The 24,729-nt window shown below is 38.8% G+C and overlaps 1 protein-coding gene across 8 annotated transcripts in view; it reads left to right on the top strand.

Moving 5' to 3' along the window:
* COL19A1 (collagen type XIX alpha 1 chain) overlaps positions 1 to 24,729 on the top strand; it is a 324,092-nt gene that overhangs the window by 239,361 nt on the left and 60,002 nt on the right. For 7 of the 8 annotated variants that reach the window (XM_032409537.1, XM_032409544.1, XM_032409542.1 and 4 more), the window contains 10 exons: positions 7,112 to 7,156; positions 12,620 to 12,682; positions 17,884 to 17,919; positions 19,488 to 19,523; positions 19,617 to 19,670; positions 20,341 to 20,394; positions 21,850 to 21,903; positions 22,593 to 22,682; positions 23,641 to 23,685; positions 23,783 to 23,860. In XM_032409537.1, the coding sequence (XP_032265428.1) occupies positions 7,112 to 7,156; positions 12,620 to 12,682; positions 17,884 to 17,919; positions 19,488 to 19,523; positions 19,617 to 19,670; positions 20,341 to 20,394; positions 21,850 to 21,903; positions 22,593 to 22,682; positions 23,641 to 23,685; positions 23,783 to 23,860 (555 nt within the window). The remainder of the gene's footprint in view (positions 1 to 7,111; positions 7,157 to 12,619; positions 12,683 to 17,883; positions 17,920 to 19,487; positions 19,524 to 19,616; positions 19,671 to 20,340; positions 20,395 to 21,849; positions 21,904 to 22,592; positions 22,683 to 23,640; positions 23,686 to 23,782; positions 23,861 to 24,729) is intronic. The other variant, XM_032409538.1, reaches the window with a different exon arrangement.

Genomic DNA, 24,729 nt, shown 5'->3' with positions numbered 1-24,729 from the left:
CACATTTAGGTCTTTCAACCATTTTGAGTTTATTTTTGTGTGTGGTGTAAGGAAATGGTCCAGTTTCATTCTTCTGCATGTGGCTGTCCAATTTTCCCAACACCGTTTGTTGAAGAGACTGTCTTTTTTCCATTGGCCATTCTTTCCTGCTTTGTCGAAGATGAGTTGACCATAGAGTTGAGGGTCCATTTCTGGGCTCTCTATTCTGTTCCATTGATCGATGTGTCTGTTTTTGTGCCAGTACCATACTGTCTTGATGATGACAGCTTTGTAATAGAGCTTGAAGTCCGGAATTGTGATGCCACCAGCTTTGCTTTTCTTTTTCAACATTCCTCTGGCTATTCGGAGTCTTTTCTGGTTCCATACAAATTTTAGGATTATTTGTTCCATTTCTTTGAAAAAAGTTGATGGTATTTTGATAGGGATTGCATTGAATGTGTAGATTGCTCTAGGTAGCATTGACATCTTCACAATATTTGTTCTTCCAATCCATGAGCATGGAACGTTTTTCCATTTCTTTGTGTCTTCCTCAATTTCTTTCATGACTATTTTATAGTTTTCTGAGTACAGATCCTTTGCCTCTTTGGTTAGATTTATTCCTAGGTATCTTATGGTTTTGGGTGCAGTTGTAAATGGGATCAACTCCTTAATTTCTCTTTCTTCTGTCTTGTTGTTGGTGTATAGGAATGCCACTGATTTCTGTGCATTGATTTTATATCCTGCCACTTTACTGAATTCCTGTATGCATTCTAGCAGTTTTTGGTAAATTTAAGAAAAAATTACTTCAAAGTTTGCAAAACTTCATGCAAAAAATTATGCAAACCATCGTGCTTCACCATTAATACTGTCACAAATCCAGTTTCTCAGAGGGTAGACTTAGATAATTTGCTGCCTTGAAGCTTGAGTAGCACAATAGGTGATAGATTTCTTATCAGAACCAACCACTGCTATGCTAAAACCTCAAGCAAACCTTTACATACCATAGATCAAGACTGGGGGTCCCCCACCTTTCAGGGAGAGGCCCCTTCACCAAGGTTTTTAAGTTGTAATCAGGGTCGATGGAATACTGACATGAAAGTCCCTGAGTGGCAAAAGGCAAGAGTGTTTTGCTCTGTTCTTCAAGGAAACACAACAGAGGGAAAGAAAATGGGTGTTGGCAGTGAAGTAAGACCCAGAGACCTAAGTGTGACCATTGATTGACCCATCATTTAATAACAAGTATTTGAGGTCTGATCACTTGGCATGAGGCATTGTGTCTACCAAGTAGGATCCCTTTATACATGATAGCTTGTTGTTGATACGATGGTGGTAAATAATTGTGCTCCTACACAAAAACAAGTTGAGAGACACTCCCCTTTATATCTTTCTTCTATGTTCTTGCTTTCCCTTTTAATAAATTCCTCTGACTACTGTCATTCTTCTCTGTTTAGAAATCCCAAAGAGATGCTATGTGCCAGCAAAGGCCCTGAAGATAGCAGGTGCTCAGAAAAGTGTTTATTAAATGATGAGCTAATTAGTTTGAAAAATCCCAGTTCTTCTTTAATGAGAGTGAATTCAACATAAAGACTATGGGAAGTGTGTAGAGCTTGTAGCACTTCCTAAGTGATCCTGTCTTAAATTTTCTCATTTACTTAGATTTTCTAGGGAGTATTCTAGGAAAGAATGTTTGGGGTATATTTTATGATTCTCTATTAAACATTTTTCTGAATAGATCTATAACAGCTTTTTCAAAACATTAGGTCTTGGCACAAGTGAAAAAAAAGTGAAGCATATCTAAAATTAATCAGTTAAAGTACAATGCTTTTTCCGTAAAGGCATCTACTGTCACAAAATAGGATTTATCTTAAATGCTTCAAAATAATGGGAATGAGTTTTCTGATGTCACGGTGTCAGCTAGAAAAACTTCAAGAACACACTCTATTACGATCACCTTTGGTATAAAATTTACCAAGTTGCTATTCAGCTACTTAAATATTTGCTATCCCTTGCAAAACTTTTAAACCTTGTATCTTTACAGGTCTCTCAACACTACTTCTATATATAGTTTATCTTGCCTATGAGTCAGTTTTCCCTTAAATGAAGATATATGAAGCATTTGTATTTTAGTCTAAAGTTGAGAATGTAAATTTTTTAACTTTAAGATTATATTTCAAAAAAAAATGGGGGCTGACCAGAGCAGGCAAGTGGAGAATCTTGCTAAACCAGGACTTTGAACTTAGCTATTGTCTTGCCCAAAATAACTCCAGCTCTCTGTCCTTACTGCCGTTAGAGGACTGAGGCTCACAGGGATTTAGTCCACATCTGCTCAAAATGTGGCTTTGGAGCTGGAGCATAACTGGTTAGAGAGGAGAGACCATAGCTTTTCTTCCCCAAATGATGCATTATAACCACTTGGCTTCAAAAGATTTTACACCCATATGGGAATTAATGGAAGGTAGCTTCCCAAAGACTTTACTTTGTTTCACTCTGAGAGTAGTTAGAGCTGTTTTATCAGCCTCCACCAGAATGGATGGAGGAGGTAAGTACCTACCTTCTCAGTACCTACACTGGCCAGTGTTTCTGGTTGATAACCACTTTATTCTCATCCTTAGCTTCACAAAGGAAAGGGCCAAAGGTGCCATGATGAGAGAGATGCATGTTTTCACTTGGCGGTGACTTCACCCACCCACCCCCATCTGTTTTGGATACTGAGGTGGTTTCATTTTGCAATTCATTGCATGCCTGACAGTCTGGCTATAGCATATGAGGAGAGAGAAAGAAAGGAACATGAATGAAACTTCCTTGGAGATTAAATGATGGACCATATATTGAGACATATAAAGTGATGCTCCAAGGTTAAAATAATCTTCCCTTTTAAATTGGCATTGATTTATGTGATGTCTGCACTTGAGTCCTGGACACCAGCAACTCAGCTCCCATTCGTGCAGCCTGGATTCTGCTGAAGCAGCCACCCGTGGGGGGACAAGCAGTAGGCAACTCAGACACTCCTCCTCCCCATTCTAAACTCGAAGAATCCGCAGGTCATTCCCTCATCCGAGGAATCCTCAAAGGCCAAGGAATTGTTCTGTGGTCCCTGCACAGGAGTTGGTCTTTTCCCCTATAGTTTTCTTTATGTCTTCTGGAGGGAGAAGCTAAGGCATAAAAAACCTTTTCCCCTCCTGGCACAAATCAAAAAGGGAATTGGGAGGGAGGGAGGGAAGTAAGGAAAAGAGAGAGACTAAGGAGTAAGGTTGGGAAGATTATATAAGTGTGTTTATATGTATTTTTGCATGCCCACTTGAGGCTGCAAAGAATAAAAGGTAGATTTCCCTCTCCATCACAAAAATAATTTACAAACAGCTGCTCCCACTTCATAAGATTGTTTGCAAAACGAAGCAACAATGCTGAGAATATTCTTCCCCTTAAGGAAAATCTGCTCACAATCCAAAAAACTGCTCTTCATCGTCTCCAACTCTGGGGATTTTAATAAAAATTTGATAGGCTGTGTCAACTGCTAATGCCATCAGATCCAGAGCCTCTTGCAACAGTCTAGATGGGGGAAAAAGTGTTATCTGTGGAGACCCAGAATGGGAGGATTTTACATTTGATATTGTTTTTAAAGATCCACATTTCAAATGCATAGTTGTGCTATCTTACATCGCCACACTCGGTGCAGTTTGCAGAGAATCAGTCTCAGCGGTTGGAGATTGATGCTGTGCCTCCCAGCAACCAATTCTCTTGTTCACTTCTCCAAATTGTTGATCCAAAAAAACCAATTTGCTAGCAAAATAATCTATTTTTCTTTCAAGTATCAAATCATAACTTCATTTCAATATCCACAGACTAGAAAGGACAGAAAATCTTTCTCCAAAAATCAAACATTCAAAGTCTTTCCAAATAGTGAGTTAAATGCACCCATGGCCTAGAAAGTGAAGGCTTCCTTGGGGACACTAAAGGCAACCCTTCTGGACCCAGAAGATTCAGAAAAAAAATTTAAATCCTAACTTCTTGTCTCTTCCTCCTTATGAACCATCTCCTGTGGCTCAACCTATCCATGTCCAGGTACATCCCCTTTTTTCAGAGAATACCTTCTCCAAGTCAAGTGGAATAGCTTGAGTCTTCCCACTTGCCTGACTATAGGTTTCAGAGTTCCATTCATCATTTCCCACAAGAGAAAAAGGACATGTTCTGACATCCCTAAACTCTTGAAATGACCAGGCAGATTGGCAGCCCCATTCCACAACCCTCATCACTTCACTGGAGGACATTTTAAATAAACACATTTAAAACCATGTAACTATTACATTTATTCAAAAGGCATATAAAAACCCATTCAAATAACATGGCACAAATGTACAAATGACCTAGTAAAATTAGAATAATATCTATGGCCAAATGCCAGATTCCAGAAATGTGAGGACTATGTCTCTTATTATTTCTCTAGAGCGAAGTAATTGTCTGGTACAGATAGCTTGGAGAAAGTAGAGAGCAAAATCTTACAATGTCAATGCTACTGAAGTTCAAGGTCAAATATGCCTTGAGTATTATTAGCCTGAGAGTGGAGAACAGCTCCAGAGGCCACTGAGGATCCTTGATTAGATGGATTTCCAGGCCTAGATATTGAATGAAGCAAACGTATGGGGCTCTGGCAGGCAGTAAATAGCCCTGTTTTTTTCTTTGGGCATGAAAGCTACCAGAAAATCAAGATTTTAGAACAATAGAGCATATGGATAGAATAACATGAGCTGGTGCTATAGAAGCAATTTTTCATCCCACTTAGAACATCTCTAATATCCTGTAGGTTGTGGGGAGGTGTGAGAGGAGGGGCATCTAAACCAAGATGCTATATTGGTTCTGCTCTGCAATTCAAGAGCATGGGACCTCCCAGGCCAAGACCATCTCTGGATAAGTCATGTTGTAGACCAAAGCATGTTCCAGCTTCCCCTAAAATTTTCTTTCTTAAACACAGCCAGGGAGAGATGCTGATGGGTTGTATACACTGACGGGCATCATGCCCAAATGACTAGTATATTTAGGAAATGCCTCAGAGTTATGTTTTATGCAGGTTGCATCTAAACAACCTACCATTTTGTAACTGCTGATTCTTTATGTATGTGTGTATGTGTCTTAGAGTTTCATACCTCATTTTCAAATATGTCCTTATAATAATATACAGCTCAGGATTTTGAGAATACAACTTTTATTTTCAATTCAGACATCTCAGATCAAAGTTAAACAGGAAAAATGAGAAATGTCTGTCACAAGACCAACAATAACAGCAGTTATAAACTACTTATTTTTGATTGGAGTAGGATGAATAACAGGGAAGGTATATTTAAAATGTAAAATTATAGCAACAGTGATCTGAATGCATATTTTTGTTGTGTAAATGTTCCTCTACTTTTTTCTACCAACACATAATATTTTAATAAAAAAATTTTAATGGGAGAAAACACATAAATTAGAATTATAGGCTTATTTATTGAATATTTCCTGTATGTTAGGTACTGTGCTAGGAATGGGGCATTCAATTCCATCATGGAGCTTACATTCTAGTGCAAAAGGTGCAAGCTTCTTTAAACAAACACAAAAATAAAAATATTAGTATTGTAAAGAAAAAATACAATATCCAATGAGAAGATATGAGAGGGGAACCTGTCTGGGAGACCTGCAGGATCTTCCATGAATGGCATTTTATCATAGTTGAGACCTGAGGGATGAGTAGTTGCTAACTGGACAGAGGAGTGAAGACAGAGTGATGACCTAGAGGGTGAAATGGAAAGTATCTTGGTCCATTTGAGAAGCCAAAAGAAGGCTGTTACAGCTGGAAATTCCGAGGGAGAACAGGGGCCACCATGATCCTGGAGAGGGAAATGCGTTTAGGTCATATGGGATTTTGATGGCTTTGTAAAAGTTTAGAAAGAAGGGACTCAGAATGTCTTAAAGGTATCTCTCTGACCTTATATAGAAAATGTAGGTGTGTGGGGAGTAAGAGTGGATTATAGAATGCCAATTAGGGAGCTACTACAGTAGTCCTGGCAAGCCATGATGAGTGAGGGTAGGTAGTGTAAAGAGAAGAGATTTGGGGAACAGAGGCAGCCGGGCTAGATGACTGATTGGACTTGAGGAAAAGGAGGATGGTCTTAACAATGATACCCAGATGGAAGAAGGAAGACTTCTATGGAAGGGAGAGGATGAATTCAGATTTTCTTTCTCTCCTTGTTTTTTTTTTTTCAATTGTAAAATGAAATTACCATGCATTTTAACAAGTAACCATAGAGCTAGATTAGGAAGAAGCCAATGGTTATTATCCCACTTCTGGATTAATGCATGTTAACAGCAATGATGTAATTCTTTCATCTTTCTCTCTCATATATGTGTGTATTGTTGAATTTTATTAATTCAGTTTTGAACTTGTTAAATATGAATTTCTTCGAAAATTTATAAGTGAATACAACAAGTGGAAAATTAGATACATGGGTCAAAACTTAGAAGACATATGCTGGGTTTATAGATTTGTCTTTGTGTAGATGATACCTAAACCATGGGAGCAAAGAAGAGTGTCCAGGAGAAAATGTTGAGTCACAAGAGAAAAGGATCTGGACAGAGTCCTAAGGAAATCCAACATTTACCCATTAGGTGAGGGAGGAAGTGGAGAGGTCAGAGAGACAGGAAGATCCTAGGAACGTGAGGTATTATCAAAGTCAAGAGAGTGGCGAGTGCAGCCAAGAGGTTAATTAATGGAACGTCCATTATAGTGAGCAACAAAGATATCATTAATAATGTTACAAAGTCATATCAGTGGACTCGTTGGGGACCAAGAGAAGTTGCCAGACATTAATTTGGAGTAGTGACAACTTGCCCTTGGAGGTGTGATATTTCCCCCAAATCACCTCCTGGGAGGAAGTCACAGAGAAGATAAATAGGGTCTACAAAGTTGGTGTTTTTCAGGAATATTTCACAGAAGGTAAGAGAGGCAAAAGTGATTAACATGGTATTCATAAAAGCTATTATTACAACACTGTTACCTGACTATATTTTAATGCAGGGGCTGAATGTATTAATAATAAATGGACTTTTTTTGTATTTTTATTTATATATATATATATATTTTTTTTTTTTTTCCACCTAGGGAAACCTTGGTGAATATGGAGTTCGTGGCCCAAAAGGAGAGAAGGTAATCAGATTTGTCCAAGTGAATAAAAATATAAAAATATCCAGGGTTTTACACCAACATATACATTCCCATGTCAGGGACAGTCCTGCTGCCATGTAGGCTTGCGTCTCTGGGGAGCCTTCAATGAGCACAAGCCTCCCTGCCTCCTAACCAGACAGCAGGATTAGGCACTGAGGGTCTGCTCCCCGGTGAAGACTGCTGAATAGCAGCTGGCTGCAAGGAGGGAACACATCTAGGGGAAATAGCTGTAACAAAGTAAAGGAAATTAGGACACAAGCTTCGATTCATAAAGCGATGTTTCATGAATCATTGTAGGTGGCAAAACCATCTGAAGACCCCTTTAGCAAAATGCGTCAGGCTCAGGCTCCCTATTTTTGTGTCTTCTCATGTACCCAAACATAAGCTGTCATGGGGGCATTTTTTTGGTGGGGTTTAATAGTATACAATCATAGTTTAACCAAATGATTATTTCAAAAACAGTTTTAAAATTAAAACGCTGATGGATTTCCATTGCGTCCTCATCGTCATCTGTCACCAGCTTAATTATATGAGGCGTGAAGATGACAGATTCATTTGCCCACTCAGAAAAATGTTTCACTCCGGTTTGATTCTGGAATTGTGATGACCTTGGATTCAGTGTGAATGTGCCATTGTCAGGAAAAAAACGATGCACATTAAATCTACAGAGATGAGTAGGTCTGAAAACACTCTGAGGGAATGTGGCCTGTGAGTGCTACTTTCATTCGTTCACCCAGTAAAAATTCTCTTGATTGAGGGCAGGGTATTTCGACATGAATCCAAGAAAATATGACTTCTGTGCCTCATAAATCAGTGCAACCAATCTATTCAAAAGATCATACATCTATCACCAGAAAATACTGCTAAAAGATAGTCTCAACAGAAACTAGGAATTTCTTTTAGATTGACCATTGAAAATGAAATTTTCTGCAAAAAAAAATAAATAAAACCTTGACATTCTTAAAAAGACATCCAAAAAATATTGATTATACAGCCATAATAAGGCATTTGTGTGTCTGGGATTTTACTGCTAGTACATTAGCATTATTTTCTGTAACCAGATAGCTTACAGAATTTCTACACCACCGTACGAACACATTACATTTTAAGCAATTACTAAAGCACATGTGCAGGCTAACGGGGGAGAAAAAGCCACAAAGCTTGTCACATAGGACAGCTGAGCAAAGAAGAGTGTTGTGGCACTTTTAAAGTATTTAAACGATGATTCATTTATTGAAACCAAACAGCTGGCTTCTGATTGGCTATGTTCATTAGGAAGCATATGTTACTTAGGAATTCCTAAGACCTCAGTGATGAGAAATTTGATTCTGCAAAACAGGTGTATTTCAAACTCTAAGGACCTTTTCTATTCCTCAGAATCTTTTCTAATTGCTTCAGAATCTTAAATGGAATTAGAAAAAGCCAGGGGCGTAACTGTTCCCTCCTCCCGCCCAGAGAAATAACCTAGAAGAGTCTACAGGGAACTTGATGCAGTACCTGATACAAATGTACATATGAAATGATTTGTAAGAATTCTAATTAATGGGAGAAGGACTCTGCCAATAAATAATACATAAAATAAACTGAAAGACAAGCATAGCACTTGCTGGAAGAATGAAGTCACCTCTACCTATACATAGGTACTAAGTGGTTAGTGTCTGTTCTGAATCAATACATTTGTTTTTTAAATTATTATGCTGTTCATGGGTCACCAAAATAAGAATTTAAACCTCCTTCAAGCTGCCCTCATAGATTTTTCCTTGCACCTATGGTGGACCTTGATGGTTCTGAACCCTGGCTGCACACTGAAATCACTTGGAGAGCTCTTAGAAAATGCCAACGCTCAGACCTCACGCCCAGAGACTCTGATTGGTTGTGGAGCCCATACCTCTGGTTGATCTGGCGTTGAGTCCATATCACTATTATTTAGAAGTGCTTCAGATGATTCTAATGGGCAGCCAGGATTGAGAACCACAGAGTGGTCAAAAGAACATGGGCTCTGGGGTCAAAATTGATTGTACCATTAACGGCTGTGTTGGGAAAATCATTTTATTTCTCTGAGCATTGATTTCCTTGTCTGTAAAATGGGCATAATTGTGTCTACACAGAATTGATGGCAAGACTGAAATCAAATGAGATGAGATGAACTTACCCAAAAGCACAATACCTGACACATATTAAGCCCACACTAAAGATTTGTTCCTTTCTATTCATCCGCTCCCAACTTTCTTCTCATGAAGTCTCACTTCTCTCTCTTTGATATTAATAACTGTTGCCATCCTTAACACCTGGTCTTGTTCATCTTTGTGCCTCCCACCATAATTTTGACAGAGAGGGACTCAATTTATGTGGTTGAACAAAAGATTTAATGAGAAGTACAATTTCAACACATAAGTGACTTGTTATTGCTATATATCACTTCTCCATGCAAAATAGAATCACAAAACCAGCTTACCATTTGGATCCCAAAATTGCAGTGAAGCACCAGAACAAACACAGACAGCAGTAGAATCTACACAGAAATCACTCCTGGCTTAGCAGCCACATCCTATATCAAGAACACTTAGATACAAGGAGAAACACCAATGAACACTAGTGGCTATTAATGGTAAATGGCAGTAAAGACCATGGCAGCCATGGGACCAGTCCACCAGTGTTGAAATGATGACCTCTGCTCTGTAGTTTTCCTGAGACTGGCAGCATGTGGTGAAGGAATAATGTATTTGCAAATTGGTTAAAGAGAACTGTTCCTTTATATAGACAGTGGAATAAGGTGGCAGAATATCTAAGGACTCCTAAGAAACTAGCAGTAATCTTTTGGGGCCAGCTGTCAGAAGGAAAAGATTTAGCCTCAACAGCACAGGCCTTTCAAATAGCATTGAAAGTGTCAAATTAAAGGACAGCCTTTCCTGAAGCTGAGTAAATTTATCACTTATCTTTCAGCTCATACCCACAGTGATAAATCACTGAACATTCATTTTAAGTATGAAAAACAACTCCTCAGGTGTCTAAAATTCAGGTATGAAATCCTTTTGTTTGCAGAATTTTATATGAGGGAATAGGTGCCTAAGATTTCCTCTAAGTCCAACCTTACCCACGTACCACTCAGAGAGATGGACAGATGCCTCTGTTGGGTCCTTTTTCTACATTTCAAAGGAGACTTATTTACATGGGTTCAAACATATAGCAGTTATGAATGTAATTACTGTTCTTCCTTGTACAGTCCCCTCCTCTTCCCCTTTGTTATCAGGCAGAAGTGATTTTTATAGTAATTTCTAGACCCCTTTCCCTGATTTCTACTTTTATATTTGCAGATCAGTCTAACAACTAAGCATATTTTTCTTTCACATCTATGCACTGGGGAATTTTTTTTAAGATTTTACTTATTTATATGAGAGAGAGAGAGAGCACGAGTAGGGGTGGAGGGGCAGAGGGACAGGGAGAAGCAGACTCTCCGCTGAGCAGTTTTGGGAGCCCGATGCAAGGCTCCATCCCAGGATCCCGAGATCGTGACCTGAACCGAAAGCAGATGCTTAACCAACTGAGCCACCCAGGTGCCCCTGCATTGGGGATTTTAACACCTACCAGATGAGTAACACCTACCAGATGAGTAACAGGGAGGTCACTGTGTACCCCCTAATGCTCAGACAAGACCAGTTGTTTATTTTCTTTTTAAAACCAACACCAATTGGCTTTTTAAATATATCCACCAATTTCTCCCTTTTCTTACTTTGGATAGAATTTGTCATATCTAGAAAAAAATTGCTTCTGCTACAGCGTGGTAAGTATAAGACCGATGATGGTACACTAGATGTTTAGATGGTAGAAGGAAAAATGCTTATATTAATAAAATCAAGATTAATTTTACAAAATATATTCCACACATCTAGAAGAATCCTTTGAAAACTACGATCTTGTTTATCAATTGCATATGACAAGTTCCATCTTCCTCTAGTGTAAAGTCACAAGATACTGATTTTGATAGCAATGTGGAAATAAGCCAACATTTTTAGGACCATAATAAATTTTTACTTGAAGTACTTTGGGTAGACTGTTGTTCGAGGCTTCAAAATAAACAGATAAATACATCCATAGAAGGGGAGAGAAATGGAGATGTGCGCTGCAGGCTTGTTTATAATAAGGAAGAGCTAGAGACAACCCAAATGCCCATCAACGGGGCTTGGATAAACCCTGGTACGTTAACATTTTCCAGTGGTTACAATGAGTGAGCTAGATCTATATGTATCAATAGAAAGGGATATTAAAAACAACCTTGAGTGGAAAAAAGCAAGTTCTAGGATGTAAAATATAAAAATAAAGCTATTTATGGAATTCGTTATAAATACCCCAAATAATATATTGTTCATGATTACATATATGCAGTAAAAATGAAAAACTATGGACTGAAAATATAAATATACATTTAAGAGAGTGGCTCCCTTTGGGACAGAAATAGAGGGGAAAATACAGAAAATTTCTTCTTTGTAAATTTTTGTATTTCTTTCATTTTGGTTGCCTGGTACACAGAGGTTTGCCATATTCCCCTTCATGTTTTCTGTAGTTATTTTTTTCAAAATAAAAAATATACAAGACATTGTGTGAGAAAGGTATATGCCCAGAAATGCAATGGTGAACATCATTTTGCAAAAATGCTTTTGAGGTTGGAATAAACCCAACATACATAACTTCTAGTGGCTATGTTTACTTTACCCTCATGTGGTATTCAAGGATCTTGGTAGATGCTAAAAGAAAGCACAATGCTGGGACTCCTCCAAAGTCTGATTAGTGATCTACTTCCTTTCCGCTATATTATTTCTAAATTGTATTTTCTCAAAATACTTTTTATATGTCACATACAAACCCCTCTTCAAGATCTCTGACCAGAACATCTTAGACATTCCTAAGCTGCTGTTACCCCATCAACAAGAATGCCTTCTTTGTCCACAGCCAGTCATTTCAGTGATCATATAAATGCTGGGAACAGCTGAGAGACTCACTTTTCTTCCTATGGCTCCCCCACTCCTTCACCTGCCCCCACCTAAAAAAAGAAAGAAGTGTCTGAAATAAAATGAGTCCAGATTATTGTGGCAGTTCAACAATCTCATGTCTTTAAGATCACACGTACACACACACAAAATTTTTTTGGTGAAACAAGACAAAATTATATTTCTTTCTTCTCTGGACATCTTGCCTTGAAAAATAATTTTTGTCTCTCATTAATTTTAAATATCATAACGAATATTATGGATTTCTGAAAGAGCTGAAGGCATCGTGAAGTGCTGACAAATACATTATTATGCAGACAGTCTAACCAGTTTCACGTTGTCTCTTGGATGATAGCAGATAAATTCCGTGGTTGGTGGGAGCACAAGCAATTGCTCTGAACCGCAGTCACAACAGTACTCACCTGACCTCATGCAAAATCTCTCTTCTGCTTTTTCTCAGGGTGAAACTGGACAACCAGGATTCCCAGGGTCCATTGGCCCTAAAGGTCAAAAAGGAGAATCTGTAAGTATGAAAGCTTTTAGGACAAAGGAAGAGTATTTTTTAAAAAACAGAATTAAAAATATTTTTCCTAATCAGCCCTAATTCCGTGAGCCTTGTTTGCCCCTGCCTTGGCAAGCAAAAACAGATCAGATATTTGAGCAAGTGCTCTAGCAAGGCATGAAGTCGCTCAATCTATTTTTAAAAAATAAGATAGGTAGGCTACTATCACCCCTCTTCTTCATATGAGGCAACTGAGGCCCAGAGAGGTTAACTAACTTGCCCTAGGTCACAGAGCCAGTAAGTGTTAGAGCTATGAATCACATTTAGGTAGGCTGATTCTAGAACGCAGGGTTTAAAAATTACTAAGCTGCCCTTCTATAACTAAACATGATAGCTATAATAAATAATAAAGTCAATATATTGAAGACTGGGGCTAATATATCCAAAAAATTAGAAACGTGTATATATCTGCTCTTAGGATACTTTCTGAAGTTACTTTCCTTCCTTGGTTTTTATAAGATCAAAGTAGCTTCTCAAGCCACTTTTCAATATTACTGAGTCCCCTTTCTTTCAAGACTTAGTTTTTGCGGTAGGAGGAGAAAACCTAAATTATCATTTATACTCAAATCAGACTGCCTAAAGAGATTACATGAATCCTAGTTAAAAATAGCTTTTTTTTTAAATCCTGCTAAAAAACAAAAACAACCTACAGCAGCTCGTAAGAATCAGCCAGAATCAGACTTAAATGTTTTATCTTTATTCAAAAGTGTAATACCTTTTTTCTTTTATTATGTTATGTTAATCACCATACATTACATCATTAGTTTTTGATGTAGTGTTCCATGATTCATGTTTGTGTATAACACCCAGTGCTCCATTCAATACGTGCCCTCTTTAATACCCATCACCGGGCTAACCCATCCCCCCACCCCCCTCCCCTCTAGAACCCTCAGTTTGTTTCTCAGAGTCCACAGTCTCTCATGGTTCATCTCCCCCTCCAATGTCCCCCCCTTCATTTTTCCCTTCCTACTATCTTCTTCTTCTTCTTCTTTTTTTTTTCTTTTAACAAAAATCACGTTTCCCTTTTTCCTTGCCAGGGGGAACAAAGGACATTGGTTTAGCAGAGATAGTGAATGCAGAGGTCACGAAAATGCCCACGTGCCAAACAGAAACAGTAGGAAAAGCATTTAATATTACAAAGCCAAAATTTCCCTGTGCTTTGGCTATAAAAATTAGGCTTGTTTGGCAATAAGGGTAATTTGCAGGCAGCGGTAGGGTGAGGGCTTTTACCAGAGTCCCCCAAGCTGTCCTGCCTCCAGGGGTCATGCTCTCTCACCTTTAGTGTCTAGTCCAAGCTTCCGTATCCAAGTGCAAAACGTGACAGTCTTTAATAGGGCTTCCCGACTTCGTATTTCCAAGAATGTCTGAGAAACTCCCGTTCCACAAATCCAGCCTGGTGGTTGCTGCCCCTTCTACCTGCCTAATTACTCCTGACACTCCACACTTGTTGGCAGCTCTTACCATCTCCTAACTGCTTCTCTAGGTCTGCACTGTCTCCTCGCCAAGCTTGAACATTGACTCTCACCTCTTAAATTACTCATGACACATGGCAGACCCAGACTGAGCATTTTTATAAATTCTACTACCTGAAACACAGGAAGAGCAGAAAAGAGGAACTTCCAGTGGTTTAAGAGCAGTGTTTCCCAAAGGTGGAATGTGCACTTGAATTACCTGGGGCTCTTTTGAAACGCAGGGTCTCATTCAGGAGGGCTGGGGTGGGGCCTGAGAGGTCACACTTCTTACTAGTTCCCAGGTGATGCTCATGCTGTTGGTTCATGGATCATGCTCTGAGTAGCAGGGCTTGGAGGATTTCACAGCTCCTAGGAAATCCGCTCTGGTTTTCTCTCCCACTGCAGGTGTTTGGGGGCAGCTCACCTACCTCCCTGAGATGATCTTTAGCCCCATCTGCCTTACCCAGGAGAAACAGGCTTCTCTTCCTTTACCTTTTCTGCTTGCCAGTTCCCTCTTAATCCCTTAATGACTCCATGTCCCTCATACAGTAGTCCCACGTTGTGCAAGGGGGATAGATTCAAAGACCTCCAGCGGGTGCCTGACACCGCCAATAGTACCAAACCCTATACAGATGACCCTGAACAACGTGGGAGTTAGGGCATCAACCCCCAGTGTAGTCGAAATCTACATATACCTTTTGACTCCTCAAAACCTAATTACTGATAGTCTACTGTTGCCCAGAAGCCTTACCAATAACAAACAGTGGATTGCCACATATTTTGTACGTTATATGTATTATATACTGTATTCTTACAATAAAGTAAGCTAGAAAAAAGAAATGCTATTAATAAAATCATAAGGAAGAGAAAATACATTTTACTGCACTGTAAAAAATCCATATATAAGTGAACCCACGCAGTTCAAACCTGTGTTGTTTGAGGGTCAAGAGTATATACTATGTTTTTTCATATGCATACAGACCTATGAGGAAGTTTATTTTATTTAAGATTTTATTTATTTATTTGAGAGACGGAAAATGAGAGAGAGAGAGCATGAGAGGGAGGAGGGTCAGAGGGAGAAGCAGACTCCCTGCTGAGCAGGGAGCCCAATGCGGGACTCGATCCTGGGACTCCAGGATCATGACCCGAGCCGAAGGCAGTCGCTTCACCAACTGAGCCACCCAGGTGCCCCGAGGAAGTTTATTTTATAAACTAGGCACAGTAAGAGATTATCAACAGTAATAATAAAATTATAATAATATACTGTAATAAACATTATATGAATATGGCCTCTCTCGGAATATCTTGAACTGTACTCACCCTTCTTCTTGGGATGATGCGAGATGATAAAATGCCTCCATGAGGGGATGACGTGAGGTGAAGAACACAGGAACTGTGACATAGCATTAGGCAACAGCCGCCCTGATGATTCGTTGGAAGGAGGATCATCTGCTTCCAGACTGCAGCTGACTATCGGTAACAAATCATGGAACGTGAAGTCACAGATAAGGGGGACCTACTGTGCATCTTTGTCTGCCTTCCTCTCTGCCCCCCACATAAAAGAAAAGCATTTTTACATTACTATACAGAGTAGTTTAGCTCTTTGTGGTCTCAACCTTTCTATTCAGAACAGAATCTGGACACGACTTGGGAAAATAACCAGAAGGCCCAAAAAGAGGAATGGTTTTAATCCAAATTTGAATTCTGAACCATTTATGCTGAATGGCAGTTTCCCGCCACCTTCACTGCTGGACATTTAGAATATGACTACATGTGTCACATGTTAGAGAGCTTATAGTTATAGATGAGTTTACAGACAGAGAAAGAGAGGTGACCAGATAGTAGTCGTTGGAGTGAGGACGAAATATCAAGTTTTGAGACAACCAGGCTCCTGGTTTGGTTTGGCTGTTTATTTTTTTTAACCTGTTACTTTAATCCATATGGCTTCACAGTGGCTCTAAATAAGCATGATATAAGCAATGCAACATAAGCAAAAATAAGCAGTTATATAGGCATTGTGGCCCATTGCTCATCTTCTCTTAAAAATCAACTAGGATTTTTTGAATTAAGGCTGAAAGACGAGAATATAAATAAAGCCCTGATCTAATGTATAGCAGTTAACCAACAATAAGAGATTTAATCACATTGGCTAGATATGGGGCATAATAGAGCAGGCTAGGTTGTGCTAGGTAACAAATTAACCCTGAAATTTCTGTGGCTTAACGCAAGAAAGGTTTTTTTTCTTGCTCGTGCTGCATGCCCAGCATGTTGGGTCCAGAGGAGTGGGTGCTGATACCCACTGCACTCAGATACCAGGCTGATTACCACCAGGTAACTAAGCCATCTGGAATACACAACCTTCTCAGTCACCATGCAGGGAAAGTGGGACTGGAGAATCAGGAATGGGCTTCTCCTTGCCTCAGCCTGCAAGGTACACATGTCACTTCTGCTCACGTGTCATTGCCAAAACTAGCCACATGGCCCCAGGAAACAGCAAGGGAGCAGGGAAATATGGGAGAGAAGAGTTGAGCCCTGAAAATCCCTAGCATACAGGACACGAGGTGAAAACCACAGGGGTTCACTTACTAACCACTTATCTCCCCTTAGTGATTTGTTTAAGGGACTCACAGTCCCTACGGGGACCTTCAAGAGGAGTATTATCTACCATATTGTTCTCACACTTTCTCTTGACTTTCCTGTGCAAAAGAAAAATTTTTTTAAATGAATGGTTTCCACCTTATTGTCAGTTCACTCAATTCAAATCATAAGTAAATCAAATTACAAATCAAATCAGACTGAGCAACCAAAGCCCAGGATTGAAGTCAGGCTGTCTGGGTTTAAATCCTGAGTGACCTCTCACTGGCTATATGACCTTGGGGAAATCACTTAACTTCTCTGGGCCTCAGTTTCCTCATCCAGAAATGGGTATACTAATCATACCTACCCCAGTGACACATAAGAATTAACTAGAACAGTGATTAGATCAGTGTTTGATATATTATAAGGATTTAATGAGTATCAGCTATTATTGTTATATCTGCATAACTTGAAATTCTCTAATTTAATAAACTTTTACTGGGTACCAACAGAGTACACCAGAAATGCTGTGATAGTCAAGACCAATTATATCCTTACATTCACAGAGTTTATAGGCAAGATAAACAAGGAGACATAAAGTGGGTGAGTGCTATTTTAGGGGAAATAACTCAGAGTTACTCAGAACCTTTCTGAATCTCTTTCCTCATGCTTGAAATGAGACCGTATCTTCCTCACAGCATTGTTGTGAAGAGTAAATGAAATCATGTCCATGTAACTTCAAGAGGAGAAGCTAATAAGAGAAAGTGTGTGTGTGTGTGTGTGTGTGTGTGTGTGTGTGTGTGAGAGAGAGAGAGAGAGAGAGAGATCATCTCTGTGAACCATGCAAGAGGAAGCTTTGGCCTTGGCAGCATTCCAATTTGTTCCACTCAGGATTCTCGAAATAGTATTAGCATGATTAACTTATTGTTCACTAGGGAATATGAAAGAGTTTTTAAATTAATTCTCATATGCTTCCTTTAAACTGCGCAAGCAGACTGTGTGACATTCTGAGTCATTTTAGCGGCTGCTTTGTGACAGAGGTCTGAGTTTGGCCTGCAGGATTTATCCATATCCAGTTTTGGAGGGTTTCTCAAAGTGTTCATAATTGATTCTGTTTTCTACCCATTTTCCTAGGGAGAACCTCTTACTAAAGGTGAAAAGGGAGATAGAGTAAGTAGATGTTTTATCACTATCTTGGGTTTTCTACTTCATTGATTTCTATCTCTCTGATTTCTCAAATGTTTACTTTGGAGTCTAATAGATTTGATAAAATAAGCTCCTGAGCATTTTACTTTTTCCTCTGTGAATTTTGACTCTTTTATTTTAATAAATGAGAAATTATAAACCTTGTTAAGTTTCGTCCCATGTGATGACACTTTACCATTCGGCTTGGGTATTATATATTTTCTTTAACCATTACTATTTGTGATTGGACATGAATGTTTTGAAAGATGTACCCTTAAGATATCTAAAATACAAAATTAAAATGCAAGATACAGTTTTTTCAAAAATTCTGTTAATGATGCAGGTTAAATTTATCAAACAGGATGATTTTATCAAAAGGATCAATAATAAGTCACGGAAATAAGAAAAGCAAACTCGTAATAGCCAATATTGTCTTCTTTTGGGTAACCTTAATTTTTTTTGTTGTTGTTGTTCATTAAGTACATATACCCAATGGTAGAATCACCAGAACATTAACTTAGATTTTACTCTTTCTTTTCCCCCTTCATTTTCTTTTCCCCCTTCATCTGAGGTTTTAATCCTCTGAGATATAAGATTAGTTGGTGGCAAGTCACGAAAATGTCAGCTAAGTGGAGAATGCAGTGATTGCTAATGAACTATGATGATTATAGAGTCAAAGTGATACTGGGGGAAAAAAACTGTTATAAAGAAGAAAGAAACCCTGAAACCAACACTACACTATACGTTAACTAACTTGAATTTAATTTAAATTAAATAAATAAATAAATGAAGAAAGAAAGTGAGTTATTGTTTACATATTAGCAATAAGTATTTTAAATCATGTTTTAGAATGACCTCTCCTTGGGTATTATGCTGAGCGAAATAAGTCAAACAGAGAAAGACATGTATCATATGACCTCACTGATATGAGGAATTCTTAATCTCAGGAAACAAACTGAGGGTTGCTGGAGTGGGGGGTGGGGTGGGAGGGATGGGGTGACTGGGTGATGGACACTGGGGAGGGTATGTGTTCTGGTAAGCGCTGTGAATTGTGCAAGACTGTTGAATCTCAGATCTGTACCTCTGAAACAAATAATGCAATATATGTTAAGAAAGAAAAAAAGAAGAAGAAGAATGTAGAAGGAGGGGAAGAATGAAGGGGGGGAAATCGGAGGGGGAGAAGAACCATGAGAGACGACGGACTCTGAAAAACAAACTGAGGGTTCTAAAGGGGAGGGGGGTGGGAGGATGGGTTAGCCTGGTGATCGGTATTGAGGAGGGCACGTTCTGCATGGAGCACTGGGTGTTATGCACAAACAATGAATCATGGAAACACTATATCTAAAACTAATGATGTAATGTATGGGGATTAACATAACAATAAAAAAATTAAAAAAAAAAAAAAAAGAATGACCTCTCCTTGACTTCATCATGTCATCCGTAATTCCCCCTATATTATGTTAATTAGTAGAAATGCAGATGAATTCAAGTATTAGAGACGCTCATCCCATCTGAGTTCAAGCATTACATAAATGGTAATTTTTTTTTTACAGGGAGAACCTGGGCTAATGGGATCACAGGGAATAAAGGTAATCTCCTGACCTTCTTATTGCATCTCCAATCCAATGAGATTGTGAAGATTAAAGTAACCATTTCACTTACCTTCCCACCCATGTGTTCAGGGTGAACCTGGAGATCCTGGTCCCCCCGGTTTAATAGGAAGCCCAGGACTAAAGGTATATAAGAAATAACTGAGATAAAAGAAGAAATAATTTTGGAGTTATAGCCATTTCCGTGTAAAACAAACGGCTCTGATGTGCCATTCGTTTTCTTCACAAAAGTTCTCAGAGACTTTATCGTGTTTCCATGGTGATTTCCCCCCATTGGCTGCATTTATTACACTCATAGTAATTGTGCCTTTTGGTTCACAGTCGGGTTTTTAAACTCTTCTTCAGGGCATATTCACAATAACATCCCTAAAAGGTTTAGAGTAAACAATGTGAGCAAAACCTATGACCCTGAGCTATATACTTAAAGTGAATGGGATTCAAGATTCAATCTCTTAGCCAAATTTATGCAGATGCTTGAGTTCCCCAAGTGGGATTCCACAGGAGTGTCCCAAGAAAGACCAGCCATGGGGAGGTGTGGGAAAGACTAATGTGATGCACTCCCACCCGTGGGTAAGGCAGGTTATCCTGGCCTCCCTTGCTGGTGGGAAAAGACCCATTTAAATGAGAACATCTCTAAACTATCTTTGTAAGCCCAAAGCACATTTCAGAATTATTCAGAGAAGGTAGGATGATAGAAAGCCTGTCTTTCTCTGTAAAAATCATACCATGTTTTACATATATTCGGCTACAATCTATTTTTTAATAGAGTTGAAGGACATTTCACCTTCTCTTTTAGGGTCAACAAGGACCTGCAGGCTCTATGGGACCTAGAGGACCACCAGGAGATATTGTATGTATAGCAAATACAAGTGTCTTTGATATGTGGAAGTTAAATTAATGTCTTAAAGAATGTCCACATCTTTTCATGTGACTGAGTTATACTACATTTTCCAAAGACATAGGTCATCTCTACTACCAAAACTGATCACACCTGATGTCAGGGGTTATTAGGAAGGCTAGTAACTTCCTATATTCATATGAGGTCCTTTTGAATATCATTAGCCTAATAAATCAGTCTTTGGAAGTCAAGTTAACTAAGTTATCACTTTGGACGTGCTTGTCCGTGGTGTTCCACCAGTAACAGAGACTGGAAACATCAAAAGAAATAAAGAAAACTAAGATAGGAAGCAAGCGTTTTCATTATGCATGGCTTTGGTTTAATTCTCCATCCAAAAAAAGACACTTCTTAAGTTTCTATTGTTGTTTTCTTGCAAGAGCCTCTAAAAAAAAAGCAAGTCTTTTGGCTGAAAATATTTCTCTAATGCCATTGGAGAAGAGTCCTCAGGTTGCATAACCTAATTCTAGTGGTCCCATTATTCTTTCTGTCTCGGTCTGTCTCTCTCTTTCACTCTCTCTCTCATGTCCTTTAAATGCACTTTCCTATCCATTCCCCCAGCTAAGTCTTTTGTTCCTTCAACAACTGCCCTAGCCTGGCCTTCCACAATTTGGGAGTTAAGACTCACCATCATCCTCACTTGAGCAAAATAAGAGAAATGTCTGGCCATAACTTCTTGGAAACTGATCCCTATCTGGCCACAATTCCAGCACTTTCTATGCAACTATTAGAATCTCTCCTTTTCTCATCATCTTGAGAACAGCCCCATGACCTCCTGCTGTATCCTCCAAGCTTCCTGACTGAGCCTCCACAGGTCTCTTTTTCAGAGCATTTGTTCTGCTTTGTACTTTGAACACTCAGTTTGTGAGCAAAGCTTTTTGTTGCTCCCCCCAGAGCCATCTAATGAGCCAGGTGAGTGTACCTAGTGGAGAGATCTTATGGAAAGAGAGAAAATTCTGGTGGCACAGGTGGAGACATAAGTTACCCAAGAAGTGAGATTAAGTGGTAGTGGCTGGAGCTGAGAAAGAGAATAAAATCAAAAGGGAAAGAGCCAGTGTTGCCAGACACAGTAAAAGTATATTTTCCTATTTAGCCCATCATCCTTCTATATCGTGATATGATGCTACCAACCACCATCCTTCCACTTTCCATCCAATAACATGGATGGGGCATTTGGTTCAATTCTCCCTTATTTGGTTTCTTTTCCATTACATCCAAGTCACTTCACTTGAAACAACAAGCCACATATTTTCACTAATGCGTTTTCCTCTCTAACAGGCCAAAATCAGCCCATCCCTTCATACTTTGTGTGTTACAATTCTGTTCTCCTGACAAAGACTCACAGGTAGAAATGTTCTTACAATAAGAGATACTCTAATTGCTCTTTCCCATTAATTCTGAATTTTCTAGGGATTGCCAGGAGAACATGGTATCCCGGGAAAACAAGGCATTAAAGGAGAAAAGGTAGAGCTTCCATTTTATCCATTTTGTAAATTAAGTAGTTCAGTAGGAGGAAGAGACAGAGGATCATAAGGGCTTTGGGGGAGTGAAGGGATAGGACAAAGCTGCCAGGAATGTGCAGGGGATAGACAGCCACAGAAACGATGGCATGAATTGTGCTCCCTGGAGTTCTGCATTGGGACAGCCCTCATTCTGACACAGAAACACAATGTAACAAAATGAACTGACTTAAAGATGAAGACCTCAGGACTCAGAAACTCTGTTTCAAGCTCAGCGGCTGACTCTGGAGTAGCTCTAGGAAGTCTCCATCTTTTAGGACCTTTTTCCTGTTGTCTACATGGAAATAGTATATTAATGTTGAACCTTCACTTAGAAATAACTTAAAGAAAACATAAAGATCATTGAAAGAACTTCTGAATAGATGCCCTTTTATGCACATATCCATGTACATGCATATGGCATGATACTGCTAAACTTATTGTCACATAACTCACCACAAAATGTAAATGCATTTAAGATAACTGGAACAGTGCCTGGCATAAATCAGGCCCTCGGTACATATTGTTGAACAAGTGAATGAACGAGAAAATGAAGTTTGGTTATGATGACAACTCAAAGCAATGGAAACTGCCTCCACAACTCCCACCACAAACCTGAGCAATGATGTAAGAATCTTACCTTGTCTTCCTCAGGGAGATCCAGGTGGGACTGTAGGCCCTCCTGGGCTTCCTGGTCCAAAAGGTGAGGCTGGTCCTCCAGGGAAAAGCCTGCCAGGGGAACCGGTAAGTACCAGCCCTTTTCCTAATATCTCCCTTGAAAGTTCATTAATTACCACTTGTGTGTTCCCAGTTTCAGATCACAAGTATAGGAATCAATTGAGATCTGCAGAAAAAGAAATATTCATCTCGTTCTTTAGGTCAGAGCTCTAACCTCTTTGGAAATTTGATGCAGGTGAAGGGCTCTTTTCTGAAAATAAAATGCACATACCTATTTTACATACAGTTTTGAAAGATTCATAGGCCCCCCTGAATCTTCTGCATGAATTCTTTAGGGATCCCAGGAGCTAGTAAGATACACTAGTTTAAATCATAAGCCTTCCTAGGACGCTATGTTAAAACAGAAGAACTGCCTGAAATTTTCTTTCCAGGGGCTCTGCAGGGATGGCCATTCATGGTCATTTGCAGAAAATGTCCTTGTGGCCGGGCAATTTCCAGGACATAGAAAAATTGAATAGCTGGAAAATCTAAATAACCAATATGCCTATTTCACATACTTTTTTTTTTCTCATCCTCTTTGACTTTTTATATTAATTGTTGATAATAAATAGTTCTCAGTATCAGATGCCTCATTTTAAAGATAAAAACATCTTTTTTATTATTAAGTTTTTTATTTTAATTCCAGTACATAGTGTTATATTAATTTCAAGTGTATAATATAGTGATTCAACAATTCCATATATCACTCAGTGCTCATCAAGATAAGTGTACTCTTAATCCCCTTCACCTATTTCATCCATCCCCCACCCACCTCCCCTAAAAATGAAAACACCTTGTATTTTAAAGTAACTATACAAAATCTGTAACCTAGCAAAATATGTATTCCCTGTTTCTTATTTTTTTACAGAAAAGGGTTTATTCAAGAAGGATGAAGCACCATGAACCATTTTTGAGTCATAATTTCTAAGATGCTTTTAACCTTTTTAGAGAAAGAAATGTATTTACCTCGATTTTTTTCTTTTAGGGATTAGATGGAAATCCTGGAGCACCTGGTCCTCGTGGGCCAAAGGTATGAAAATATCATAGATAATTTCTAAAGAATTAATAAGAAAATACAGCCTGGAATTTCGTGAGCCTCGCACTAACGGAAGCCTCTGGTTGCACAGGGCGAGCGAGGACTGCCGGGCGTCCACGGTTCCCCAGGTGACAGAGGCCCACCGGGGGTGGGAGTTCCTGGCCGAACAGTAAGTGAAATTCCATCAAGCTTTTGAACCTTGTCAATTCCAATAATCAAATAAAATCCAGTGACAAACTTGAATCAGGAGAAAGGAATGAAATGGTCAGAGGAGGAAATATAAATAAACACTAGTCAGAGGGAGAGAATTGATGAGCATTGAGGTTACATAGCTGAGCACAGGGACGGTGCTGTTTACTGACGTACAGATGCTGGTCTCGTGTACGCTTATTTGGGGTTAGAAGCAGTTATTTAACCCTTAGTTCCTCCATTCTACATATTAAAAAGTACAAATGAATGTTTGTAAGATGATACAAGTGCCTAAGATTAGGATTTATATATTACTGTTTGTTTTTAGTGAGAATAAAATTAAAAGTTAATATTTAAAGTGAATGGAGCATGTATAAATGAGATGATGTCAAAAATCTCTTAATTAATATATTCAGGAAGAGAGAATAGAAGTCATTTATAATAGGGAAGACAGAGAATGGGCAGTTTTTTAATGTGTTTTAGCTACAAGGACAGTGCCTGATAATAATGACCTCTGTATGCATACTTGTTGACTAAATAGTAATGAGAACTCTTTATTTACTATGAAAAAAAACTAAAAGATTCTGGAACAAGAAAAGTGGAAATAAACCCTAATTCTAATGGCATTAATTTGGGAAATTGGCCTTGTAATGAAATTATCATGAGAGCTAAAAGAAGGCATAGTGAATGGTTACGTTGTGTGTGATTGATTCTGCGGGGCAAGAATATAAAAGACCACTGGCGATGGGAGATTAAACACAGTAACAAAACAGATCGGGAAATTATTAAAGGACTGAAGGAGGCTGAAGCAAAAAATTTAAAAAATATATAACTAAGGACACAGTATAA

Source organism: Phoca vitulina, unplaced genomic scaffold (assembly GCF_004348235.1).
Source record: "Phoca vitulina isolate PV1807 unplaced genomic scaffold, GSC_HSeal_1.0 scaffold11, whole genome shotgun sequence".
Taxonomy (NCBI): Eukaryota; Metazoa; Chordata; class Mammalia; order Carnivora; family Phocidae; genus Phoca; species Phoca vitulina.
This window is presented reverse-complemented; position numbering and strand designations above follow the sequence as displayed.